Source organism: Pseudomyrmex gracilis, unplaced genomic scaffold (genome assembly GCF_002006095.1).
Source record: "Pseudomyrmex gracilis isolate BER0280 unplaced genomic scaffold, ASM200609v1 scaffold_73, whole genome shotgun sequence".
Lineage (NCBI taxonomy): Eukaryota > Metazoa > Arthropoda > Insecta > Hymenoptera > Formicidae > Pseudomyrmex > Pseudomyrmex gracilis.
The window spans coordinates 461787-474777 of NW_018020657.1; the positions used below are offsets into that span (position 1 = coordinate 461787).

The following is a 12991-nucleotide window of genomic DNA, read 5'->3' on the forward strand; positions in this document are numbered from 1 at the left end:
ATATATTCTTATCAATATTACTATTTAGAGGATTTTCCTCTTAAAATAAGAAACTCTTCTTGGCGCCTGTTTTAGTATAAAATATACTTAAAGTAAGTGGGATATCCTCAAAACAAGAATACAATTTTTTCAGTGCACTTAATCCTCTTGCAATCCGAAATTATCTTGCAAAATATAGAAGATCGAGTATATCGACTTGTATTTTAGCGGATTATAATTTAATCTAAGTAATTATTTCATCTGACATATTCATGATATACGGCACACCAAAAAAATTATATTCTCGTAAGTAGAAGATTTTATACTTAAAAAATCTTCTTAAAGATTTTAGATGATATTCTTCTGAAATTAAGAATATATTTTTTATTTGAGAATATAGTCTTTTTCGATAGTGAGATATATATATGTTTTTCCATAGAGGCTTTTTATATTCTAATCAGTATATGGACCGTTTATTTTGAAAGTGGTGTAAGTACATTTTTGAAAAAAAATGAGATAACACGTAATTCATGCTTAATTTAATGAAAATTTTTTAATGTATAACTAGTTTCTCGAAACAAAAGAAAATGGACTCTTACACCACTTTCAAAATAAACGGTCCATATATTCTTATCAATATTACTATTTTTAGAGGATTTTCCTCTTAAAATAAGAAACTCTTCTTGGCGCCTATTTTAGGATAAAATATACTTAAAGTAAGTGAGATATCCTCAAAACAAGAATACAATTTTTTCGGTGTGGTTTTAGGAAGAAAACCAGCCTTGAGGATTTGCACAATGATACGCGGACTTTGCTCGAATGTTTCTCGAGTCTATATATTTGATGATACATCCGCAAACGTCCTGCTCGCGCGGCGCGTATTCACGCGCGTGGATGCGCATCGGATGATTCATGTGACGTGTAGCCGACGTACCGGCTTTTCCAACAAACACGGTTGCTACTTGGCAGACCTTTCTATTGGCAATAGCGGAGATAAAGGGGTGGGTTAGCTCCTGTCACAAGCTCCGCCTTGAAATCCAATTTCGAGCTTTGGCTTGCGCCGGTTCGGCTCTATTTTCGCTCTCTTCTCGTCCTCTCTCTCTCTCTCTCTCTTTGATGGCATGCTCTTACCCCAAATTTTCACCAAAATTTCGGCATTTCTGCGGCGCTTGTTATGCACGAAGCTGTCGCACCTTGTATCATATGATTGAGCAAATCATCTCATTATCTTCATTAAGCTAGATTGTCCATTTTTTCTGCAGAATTAATTGACGCCAAGTAGAACAAACTCATAACGATGTCGTCCAATCATGATTAACTTATATGCGTCGCACAGATTTAATGTTTTTTTAAGCATATAGAGATTTAAAAGATGGTCTCTCTCTCTCTCTCTCTCTTATCGCTGTTAAAATTAGTCAATCGTCGAAGAGCTGCCTTTTCAAAAGCAAACAAAAAGCTTAGCGTTTTTGTTACAAAGAGTTTGAGAACGGCCGATTAAGTGCACTTTACGATTTCAAGTATGTGCTCGAAAGGTTGCAGCAGAAGAAGCAGCTGCGCGCGATATTCGAAGAGAAAATACGGTTGCTATCGCCAATAAATATCTAACATTTTCCAATATAACTGACCGCACTCGATGGAGAAGAGAGAAGGGGTAACGGTGAGTCTCGAAGTAATTCCGGAGTCGCGTTCGATCGAACGAAGAAATCATGTTATCATCATTGTCGTTGCCATTATTTTTGCTGCTTTACACGTTTTGAATCTCGTTATGCGGTAAAAAAAAAACATCTCGAGTTTTTGTAATTACTTGAAGCCAGAATTGCTATAAACACTGAGAGAAATCGTTTTGCGCGATAAACATTTAATAAACACAATTTTCTAAAATTTTCTAAACGACTAAAATATCGAATTGAGGAAAGTATTAGAAAATTGTCGAGATTCAATACGCGCGGCGCGCAATCATCGCTCTTTGTCGTTAAATGAACAATTGTGCAACACCGAGCTTTGTTAATATTTGGCTGCTCATTTTTTCTCGTGTTTTTGCCCGAAACACAATGAGATTTTTTTTTCGCACTTTTGCGAATCACTGTTTTTCCTCGTGTTTCAACTCATTGTCAGAAGTCTGATGCGACGGATACTCTTTTTCACGCTTTTATGTTTCTCGAGCTGACGTTACACAGCCTTGTACAAGCGCAATACTAGCTTTTTGGAAATATAAAGCTAATAATTTCTATTAAAATAACGAATGAATTAAATTCAAATCGGGTTGTTTGGGCCGTTTTGCAAGATGTTATGCAGAGAATGTGCTTGAATATATATATATATATGCATACAAAAAAAAAAAAAATTAGAAAGAATATATATATATATGCATATATATATGCATACACATATATTTGACGAAATAATTTTTTTCCTCCATGTAGGATGCTGGATTTGCATCACATATATAAGAAAGACCCCGTATACCCCCCTAACTAATTTTAAACTATTGCGAAAAAAACTAATAATTAAAAAAACTAATGTCTGTCAATATCTGATGATACAATCATACAAATAACAAATAATTAGTTTAAAAAAAAAATGTAAACTGATTTTCTGCCTATTTTGACGGAAACAAGAGAGCGAATATAAAGAGCAACGCGAGTAGTGCAAAAGGATTGTATATCTCTGTAACCTTCATGAACAGATTATTTCTGAAAAATTATATGCAATTATTTATCGCGAATGTGTCCTTAGTAATAAATGTTCGGTCGTTCAATAGCGCGGCGTATTGTGTTTGTGTGAACGGAGCTTAATTCTTCCTCGCGTGAAAGTCTCGACAAAAGCGTAAAAAAGAGTGTAGGCTGTTTGCCGTGTCACGCTAATGCTCGCGCGGTAAGTAGAATCAGATAAAAACCGGTTAATCCATCTTATGTCGCGCTTGTTGCTTACAAGCGTTAAATTACAAGATTTTACGACACGGCGTCGAGGTTACATTAATTATGACAAGTTACTTAAATCGATCTGGTTTGCATTTTTTTTTTTTTTTTTTTCCACGTGAGATATCAGCTGCAGTTCGGCTGCAAAAGTTTTGTAAATAAATTACAGAAATGAGCGCACCGATTATGTCATCATCATATATTATCGCGTGAAAGAGATATGACACGTGTGCGTTGTATAAAAGATATTCATTTCGCTTAATTACATCGATGTACAATACCGTAATAAATTGATCCAATTCCACAAGTCAGAGCTGTATTAAATTATATCATTATATCAATGTCAATTATAATGCACATACATAACGTAACGTGCGAAGCTTTATTATCTCTCAAATAATCAAATCTTTTTCACACTGAATAATCTTTCTCTATTAAAACACATCCGGAGAGAGAACCACGCAGATATTAACAAAAATTTTCTTTGGAAGAACATGGTGATGATAGTAGATTTTCACATAAAATATTTCAATATCAAAATTTCTGTTAAAATTCATCGAAAAATACACAGTGAATTATTTTTGATCAAAAATTTTTAATCAAAACCTATACATTAAAAATTTTTAAATATTTTGTTAAATAACTCGAGTTGTTTAATTATTATTATCAATTTAATGTTTTTTTTTGTTTCCCACATGTCGGTTTGCAATTGTTTTCAAAAAAAAAAGAAACATCTGGGTCTTCCTTCGTGGCAAAATAAACGTATTTTATATATCGCGTAATATCTATATTAATATTTGCATGTAATAAAATTGTCTATATATTTACATGTAATAAAATTGTGACTTTTTAGAAGAAAAGTCGGAAAAAGCCAAATCGTTGTTACAAATCGATGATATTTTAAAATTAAATTTCTTCACGTTTAATATTTATATATTTTATCGATTCCCTGGGGAAAAGTTTGTTTGACATTTGAGTGAGTCGAAAAATTTTTAACTTTTTATGTCAAATAAAATTCATAATCGAAATAACGCAAATGACAATTATAAAATCTATATGATTCAATCCAATTTGCGTCTCTAATAACGCTAGAACTGCCGGATATGCCGTAAGTGCACTCACAGTTATCGACATTCCGATGAAATTAAACGAAATTTCGCTAATTAAGTGTTGCAAAATATTAAATAGAATTCTGTTTTCTCATGCCGCGAGCATTTGTGAGTATTGCTAATTGGAATTGGTAAAACGAATCGTGAAAAATAAATACAAGCAAACAGAGTTTTTTTTTTTTATGTTCCCGCAAGTCGCATTACGCGATTAACTGCCTTAGACAATGAAATTTTTAGAATAATAATTTCTTCTTCAAAGCTACCGAGAGCAATTTTCCTCAAAACGCAGCATTTACATATCTATTGGGTATATAAATTAGCGTCCTAATGATTTTATCGCATTTAAGCCACCAATATGAGGTCGAAATTTAAAAAAAAAAAACTGTTCGGTAAATGGAGCAAAAAACGATCGATAATGACGAGTTTACTTTGACAATTAAATAATCATTGGTAATTTTGCGAAATATATCGGGAATAAATAAAAAATTTAAAATATCCGCTATTTTATATATTCCTAAATAAATAAAGTTATTGAAATTTTTCTCTCAAAAAAGAAATGTTTTTTTTTTTTTATTGGTGTACTCACTTTTGCATAGTCGATTTTCAGTGTGCAGCATCCAGAATATATATCCGCTCCATGTAGCGTCTCCTTTGCTCTGGTTGCTGATTCTATCGAATCGAACGTGAATAACAGGAATATCACAGTTAAGGATATATACAGATCGTTTACATATAAGATTACAAAGACTCCAAAATTATTCTAAAATACCTAGCTTCTAATTTAATTGTTCATTTGAAATGATATCGCACGATATCGTTGAAAAACAATTCAAAAAAGTGCACTAAAAATCGTTAAGTAAAAATATTTATCGCACGAATCGTCAAGGTGATTCGCAAATGTGAAGCTCGTTCATCGAGCACAGGAAACACGGCTAGAACATAGCTTTCCAACAAGACGGAAGTTTCACAAAGTTGACTGCGGCGTCACAATGTTATTCTCCTACAAAGTGGCCGTCGTTGTGCCAGCGTAAGTGGCGATAAAATCCGGCGTGACGCGAAATTCTAACAAATTTATAGTCACGCGGGACGCGGCCCGACTATTATTCGGCGAGATCATATAATAGTCCGGGATATATATTCCGCCAGGCGCGGAGATTCACCCTCCGAAAATATGACGCAAATGTCGCATGCACTCAGGCATGCATTCAAAGCGCGCGTTGAGCGTCGCGAAAAAGTCGAAAAAGTGGTACAGACGCGGCAAAAAAGTCGAGCTTCTTCAACACACCCCCAAATCCCCCATTATAAATCTTCATTACGATTTAATGGCGGTGCATGTCTCGACTGAAAGTTTTCTTCGACCCGGAAAAGACCCGTGTCAGACGACGATCCCGCGGGCTTCGAGTTCGCCGACCGATTACTCTCTACAAGGTGACGCTTCTCTTGACTCGCGTGCTTACGTTTTGTCGTAAAGTTACCGTGTAAATCCAATTCGCGTGAGACGCGACCGGAGGTTACTCGTGTGAAATAAAGGGGTCTCCCCCGGCGGTATTGTTTACGTACCGTCGAATTTGTAGGAAATTGTGTTTTTGCATCTTACGTATCTCGAATGTAGTTTTTAACAAGATATAGGGTAAAAAAGACCCCCCAATTACTGTCACCTGAATAATAAACTCTGGCGTTAGCGAATTGTTTTTACTGCACCGAAAAAATTATGTTCTTGTAAGTAGAAGATTTTATACTTAGAAAATCTTCTTAAAGATTTTAGATGATATTCTTCTGAAATTAAGAATATATTCTTTTTTTATTTAAGAATATAGTCTTTTTCGATAGTGAGATATATATGGACCGTTTATTTTGAAAGTGGAGTAAGTCCATTTTTGAAAAAAAAATGAGATATCACGTAATTCATGCTTAATTTAATGTAAATTTTTTATGTATAACTAGTTTACGAAACAAAAGAAAATGGATTTACACCACTTTCAAAATAAACGGTCCATATATGTTTTTCTATAGAGGCTTTTTATATTCTAATCAGTATATATTCTTATCAACATTACTATTTAGAGGATTTTCCTCTTAAAATAAGAAACTCTTCTTGGCGCCTATTTTAGTATAAAATATACTTAAAGTAAGTGGGATATCCTCAAAACAAGAATACAATTTTTTCGGTGTACTTATTTATCAAAAACATGTGTTTTTTTTCTTATCTGATATTATTCGATGTCTCTGATATAAGGAACAAAATAATATCGTCTCTCAAAATCTCTATTTTTTTTATTTATAAATTTAATAATTAAAAAAAGAACCATGCGAGAGCTATTACTGTCACCCCTAAAATGAAAGAAATGAGACGCGAATGTTGAGCGCTGGAGATTTTTTGTTACATTAATTGCACTTAAGATTCTATGTTAGATTGTTTTCACGCATAACTTTTTTTAGGATTTATATTTAATATTTTAAATAAAATAGCTTAGAATGACAGTAATTGAGTTTTTTACCCTATAGTTCAAAAATTTTAATAAAAAAAAACCTTCTTTTGTTTATAAATTGAAATTTATAAACGCTTCAGAGTTTTTGCGCTATTTTTAATGTGGATAAAAATAGAATATCATGAAAGCAATGACTATTTTTTGACCTTGAAAAAACAAAATGTGTCACTGCAACTTTGTTAATTCTTCGTGTTTCTCAATGTGTTTAATATACGCGCTCGTAAAATAGCGTTACGCCTCTGTAAACGGAACATTAGTGGTGCACCGTCTTTCTTGGTGATTTATTACGAGACGGTAGTGCGAGCAGCATCGTTGAATTTAAAGTGTTAATTTACGCAATTGAGATTTACACACTACTTTCCGAGAAGTGTTAAAACGCAAACCACCCGAAACCACGCTACACGGGCGGCGCGATATCTCGCGCAATAAAAAAAAAAAAAAAGCAAACTGCAGAAAGAAAATGTATAGCAAAAAGGATATTCGACCATGGCTTGCACGCCGTTTTTCTTGAAGATCACGATACGCTGGACCTGTCCGCTGGGCGCGCTGATCGTGTGTAACACTTCCTGCAACAGAAAAGAGCAATGCACTTTAAACAGATGCACGCGCGATGTTCGAGGATATTTTAGAACCGAGCACTTCCGCGCTTTGTTGATTTAGGCGATGGCTCGCAGATTCTACGAAAGATACTTAGAGATATCCGGAGATTAATTCTTTGATTAAATATATATATCTCAAATTCCAGGCGAGAGATGACACGGACGAAGGAAAACGTATAACAACTATTTTATTATTTGCTTCTCTTTTTAATCAAACTATGTATATTTTATTTATAGTTCGTTTTGTTCGAACTTTAGCAGCACACCTGTCAGCCTCGTAAATAAATTTCGTTTCACGTTATTCTCAGTTATTACCTGCAGAAAAATAGAAACCAACCTTATGAAGGTTATTACCTATTTCACTTTAAATGTCTTGAATAAATTGCTCATTTCTTAGTGATTGTTGATACCTCAACAATGGAGCAACCATTGTGTTCGTCCCACAGTTCATTGGCGAAAGCTGTCATTTACGAAAAGCGACGATAGGTATGAAGCACCTCCGTATTTTCCGTTAACCTATTTCCAGCGCATGATCGATGCACGTCATATATCATGCGCTGAAAATCGAACGCGAAGAGAGTTTACTTGGTGCGTTCTCCAAGCCCCATGCAACATAAGTTCAATCCACATATATGCGCGCGATATATTCGCAACAGATCTAAACAAGAAGTTTGCGCGCGCGGCGTAAGTAGGTAGGGTTGAGTGTCGAGAGGTCAAGAAGCAACATGAGAGGAATCGCAAACTACATTTGAACCCATCTATCCTGTGAATGTATCGCGACGCTACATTTCTCCTCTCCGTCTCAGCAAAAAAGAAAAAAGGTTAGTTTCGTCGAAATTACATTTTCCATTCGACGTGCTAGGTTTGCTTACTTTGAGCGCATAAATATATTCAGCGCACTTGTCGTGATATTTCCGCTATTTGTATTCAAACTAATAATTCGATTTTACCGGATATACGAATACCGTCGCTCGAGAATTGGACTAACTAGACATCGCAACGCACGGACAATGTGTATAGGATAACTCCGAGAGAGAGAGAGAGAAACACAGAGTTTCTCTCAACACGTCCGACTGGCATTGATTTACATTGCAATTAGGACCGTCTAATTTAATCCTTAATCGTGAATACAGCGCCGAGGCGACAAGAGTGTATTTGAACAGCAATTAAACAAAATGTTCAATATTCAATCGATCTAATTACACCAAAAAAAATTGTATTCTTGTTTTGAGGATATCTCACTTACTTTAAGTATATTTTATACTAAAATAGGCGCCAAGAAGAGTTTCTTATTTTAATAGGAAAATCCTCTAAATAGTAATATTGATAAGAATACATACTGATTAGAATATAAAAAGCCTCTATAGAAAAACATATATATCTCACTATCGAAAAAGACTATATTCTTAAATTAAGAATAGAATATTCTTAAATAAAGGATATATTCTTAATTTCAGAAGAATATCATCTAAAATCTTTAAGAAGATTTTTTAAGTATAAAATCTTCTACTTACAAGAATATAATTTTTTCGGTGTATATAACAAATATTTAAAATGGCAATACCCGAGTCGAAATTTAGCGTCTACGTTGAACCTCAATTTTTGAAAAAAGGAAATTTCGGACGTATAGCAGCATCAAAGTAGGATCTACTTTCTCTCTTACTCCTACATAAAAAAAGAGGAATTGAGGTTCAATGTAGACGCTAAATTTCGACTCGGGTAATCTGCGATTAATGCTTCCTGTAGTGATTTTTTAATACACAATATAATATAATATAATATAATATAATATAATATATTATTTTATAATATATTTACATATTTTATGGTTTGTAAGACGGTCATGCTTTGTTCCGTCTCATTGAGTGTTGGCGAGTATAAACTAGATTACGACAAAAAGTAATAAAAAATAAAAAATAGTATATTCCGTTGATTATTGAAACAAATAACTTGTTGTTTTAGCTGTTTGTCGGAATTGATCGTAATAAATGAACAAAGTCGGCGACGCGAACAAAAGAAAATGCGCCAAGGTCGACAAACGAAGTTTATAGAATGGATGACGACACATTTTATTTCAAAATGGTCGATAATTGAGAGCATTTAGCTAAGCGAGCCGCTTGTTTACCTGTCGAAACGCCAGTCGTGGAAATCTCGAATTTGTGCGCGGCACGAGCGATGACACGACACATGGCTCGCTGCCAAAGCAGCTTCCCCGTGAATTCTCTCCGCGCGGAGAACACACATTTCTCGCACAAACGAAAACATGCAACTAGTGGAGAGTTGCACCTACAAGTGAGTCACGCCGTTTATCTTGTTTATCTCGAGAGAGAAAAATACAGTTGGTCGCGTTATTTAAATGTACTTTGAACGCGAGACGCGCTGACGTTTTATTATCTCACCGACGCGATTATTTGTCATGCAACTTGCGACGATCGAGAAACATCGTTCGATGCGAAACAAAACTGTGTCGGTGCTAAGTTTAAAAGATAAATATGTACATATTTTTATACCTTAAACAAATAGGAAGTAATTACTTATAACATATAAAAACTCAATCGTTGCTAACATTTTTCAGCAAACAGCTAATAACAATAAAAATGCGTGAGAAACTACTTTTTTCTTACTTCAAAAGATAGAAAGATCTGGAGCGGAATAGGGTAAAAGACCAAATTACTGTCACCTGAATAATAAACTCTGGCGTTAGTAAATTGTTTTTACTACTTATTTATCAAAACCATGTGTTTTTCTTCTTATCTGGTATTATTCGATGTCTCTAATATAAGAAACAAAATAATACCGTCTCTCAAAATCTCTACACCAAAAAAATTATACTTTTGTAAGTAGAAGATTTTATACTTAAAAAATCTTAAAGATTTTAGATGATATTCTTCTGAAATTAAGAATATATTCTTATAGACTATATTCTTTATTTAAGAATATAGTCTTTTTCGATAGTGAGATATATATGTTTTTCTATAGAGACTTTTTATATTCTAATCAGTATATATTCTTATCAATATTACTAATTTTAGAGGATTTTCCTATTAAAATAAGAAACACTTCTTGGCGTCTATTTTAGTATAAAATATACTTAAAGTAAGTGGGATATCTCTCCTCAAAACAAGAATACAATTTTTTCGGTGTAACAAAAGAGGAAAATAACAAAAGTAAATTATTACGCAAAAAAGTTATATCGGAGAAATGTACAAAATAAATATTAGAAAAAAATATTCAAAATAATTGTATGACATATCTTCTGTACACCGAAAAAATTATATACTCATAAGTACAAGATTTTATACTTAAAAAATCTTAAAGATTTTAGATGATATTCTTCTGAAATTAAGAATATATTCTTTATTTAAGAAAATATTCTTAATTTAAGAATATAGTCTTTTTCGATAGTGAGATATATATGTTTTTCTATAGAGGCTTTTTATATTCTAATCAGTATATATTCTTATCAATATTACTATATATTTAGAGGATTTTCCTCTTAAAATAACAAACTCTTCTTAGCGCCTATTTTAGTATGAAATATACTTAAAGTAAGTGAGATATCCTCAAAACAAGAATACAATTTTTTCGGTGTATTTTTATTTATAAATTTAATAATCAAAAAAGAACGATGCGAGAGCTATTACTGTTACCCCTAAAATGAAAGAAATGAGACGCGAACGTTGAGTGCTGGAGATTTTTTGTTATATTAATTGCACTTAAAATTCTATATTAGATTGTTTTCACGCATAACTTTTTTTAGGATTTATGTAATATTTTAAATAAAATAGCTTAGGGTGACAGGAATTGCACAGGTGACGGTAATTGGGTCTTTTACCCTAAATTCAAGTTATTTGCATTCCATTCTCGATAAATCTTTATGCACATGTAATCAGATAATCACGCAAGCTCTAAAACAAACAAAACACATACAACAGAATCGAAGAACACTGATTTCCATCAGCTCGTCGAAGTTTATGAAACGGTAGAAACATCCGATCGCGAATAGCAATAATTAAATTGTTTCGTGACTTAATAAAAAAACGGGAGGCACGGTTGATTATGTAAAACTGTTTTCCGGCATCCCCGGCGCAATCGTTTCGTAAATTTTTATGCGCTCGGTCGCCGCGCGCTCAGCGCGTCGCCGATGTAATATGTATGATCCGTTGCATTTCAGATTGGCTTATGAATAGGAGGGAACGTTCGCGCGCTGCGTTTGTCCGAGTTTTCGGAAAGTAGGTAGCGCGCGCGAACGCGCGCGCGCGGACGACACGCTCAAACCTAATTGTCCGAAGTGCTCTTCCCTTTCCATCCGGGTCGAGAAATCCCCTTTGTGTCGCAACGTGTGCAAGATACGACGCCCGAAGGAGAAACCCTTCGGAGAGGCTAGTCGCGGTATAAATTCAGAAGGACGGCTTCCCGCGAAAGAACGAGCGAGCGAGCGCGCGGGCACACAAAGCCGTTCGCACGAATGCACGTAGCGAGCGTCCGTTCGTTTATTCGCCCGCGTCGTCGGTGAGATCGCGATAAGAAAAGCACGTAATCCTTTGTCCCGTGAAGATGCATTCGCCCGGGCGCGAGGAGGCGCATCAAAGAACCGCGCAACCAGCACCGGTGATTTACTAAACATCGCGGCTTATCTGCCGCGCTCTCGCGATAGGTATAGGCAAGAGAGAATCGGCGCGATTGAAATCGATATTTGGAATATTGCCCACGCGACTAAAAGAGAGCTTTGAGTTAAGGAAACAAAAAAACCTAGAATAAAAATTACAGACTACAAAAATCACCCGGTCAAAAATTTTTCCGCGAATAAAGTTTAAGGTACCAGACCAATGTGATCGGTTGAAAAAATCAATTTTTTAATTTTAATATTTTTTAATATTAAATTATCTCAAGAATATTGTGTCAAATTTTTAGACCGAAATTCCAAATAGTTTTAATTCTACGAAGAAAAGAAGCGCGCGTCTTCTCTCTATTGTTGCCTGGATTCTTTATACCTGCGTTCTATTCATATAAGACTTTAAACGCGTTTTTCTCGAAACCACGTTTTTGAGTCGCGGGGGAGGCGCTGACAAAAAACTATTGAACCGATCGACCTCAAAATTTGACTACATATTCTTAACATGACGGACTTTTACACTAACCAAAAAAAATTTTAATTTNTTAATAACAAATTAACTTTTTTAAAACAATTTCGTCAAAAAAAAGTGCAATTAAAAAATTTTTTTTTCAAAAGCGCGCCATTTTGTTTTTTAAGTAAAAAATATGCATTTTACTGGTAAGTGTAAAAGCGACAAGCCTATAGATTAATAAAAAATATGAATTTTAGTTTTCTGATGTCCACAGGACCCTGGGTGCTTCCCCCCCATCTTCGCCTTTTTTTTGAGGACTGTACTTTGGCGCTATATTACACACTGAAAATATGATCAAATTACATAAAAAAATTTTTTTTTGTATAATTTCAAACTCTAATAAAAACATATCAAAAGTTCATAACAATCGCATTTTATTTTCCTTTCTAAAAAAATTCGCGAAAAAACGTTCAAAAAATGTGCTTCACATTGGTCTGGTACCTTAAACGAAGTATAAAAAAACCTGTCGTTGATTCTGACATTAATCGCGAACTGGAACAATTAAAAGTAAAAATCTTAAAAAAATATATAATAAAAGAAAAGAGATAATAAAAAAAAGGTTCGACTCCTGGCCGAGGAGTTTTTTTCGCAATATTTTAAAATTAGTTAGGGGGAGGGAGTATCCGGGGTCTTTCATATGTGAGATGCAAATCCAGCATCCCGTATGAATTTAAGAATTGAGATTTCAATTCAAAAAACACTCACTTGTAAAAATTTACAAGTAGAACGTTACATGTGTATATATATATATATATATGTACTGTATAC

The 12991-nt window shown here is 34.1% G+C and overlaps 1 protein-coding gene across 1 annotated transcript in view; it reads right to left on the reverse strand.

Annotated features, from left to right (window-relative positions):
- LOC109854769 (heterogeneous nuclear ribonucleoprotein L) overlaps positions 1-12991 on the reverse strand; it is a 186729-nt gene that overhangs the window by 109150 nt on the left and 64588 nt on the right. The window contains exons 4-5 of the mRNA XM_020428193.1: positions 6976-7061; positions 4593-4689 (exon numbers count right to left, since the gene is read on the reverse strand). Coding sequence (XP_020283782.1) covers positions 4593-4689; positions 6976-7061 — 183 coding nt within the window. The remainder of the gene's footprint in view (positions 1-4592; positions 4690-6975; positions 7062-12991) is intronic.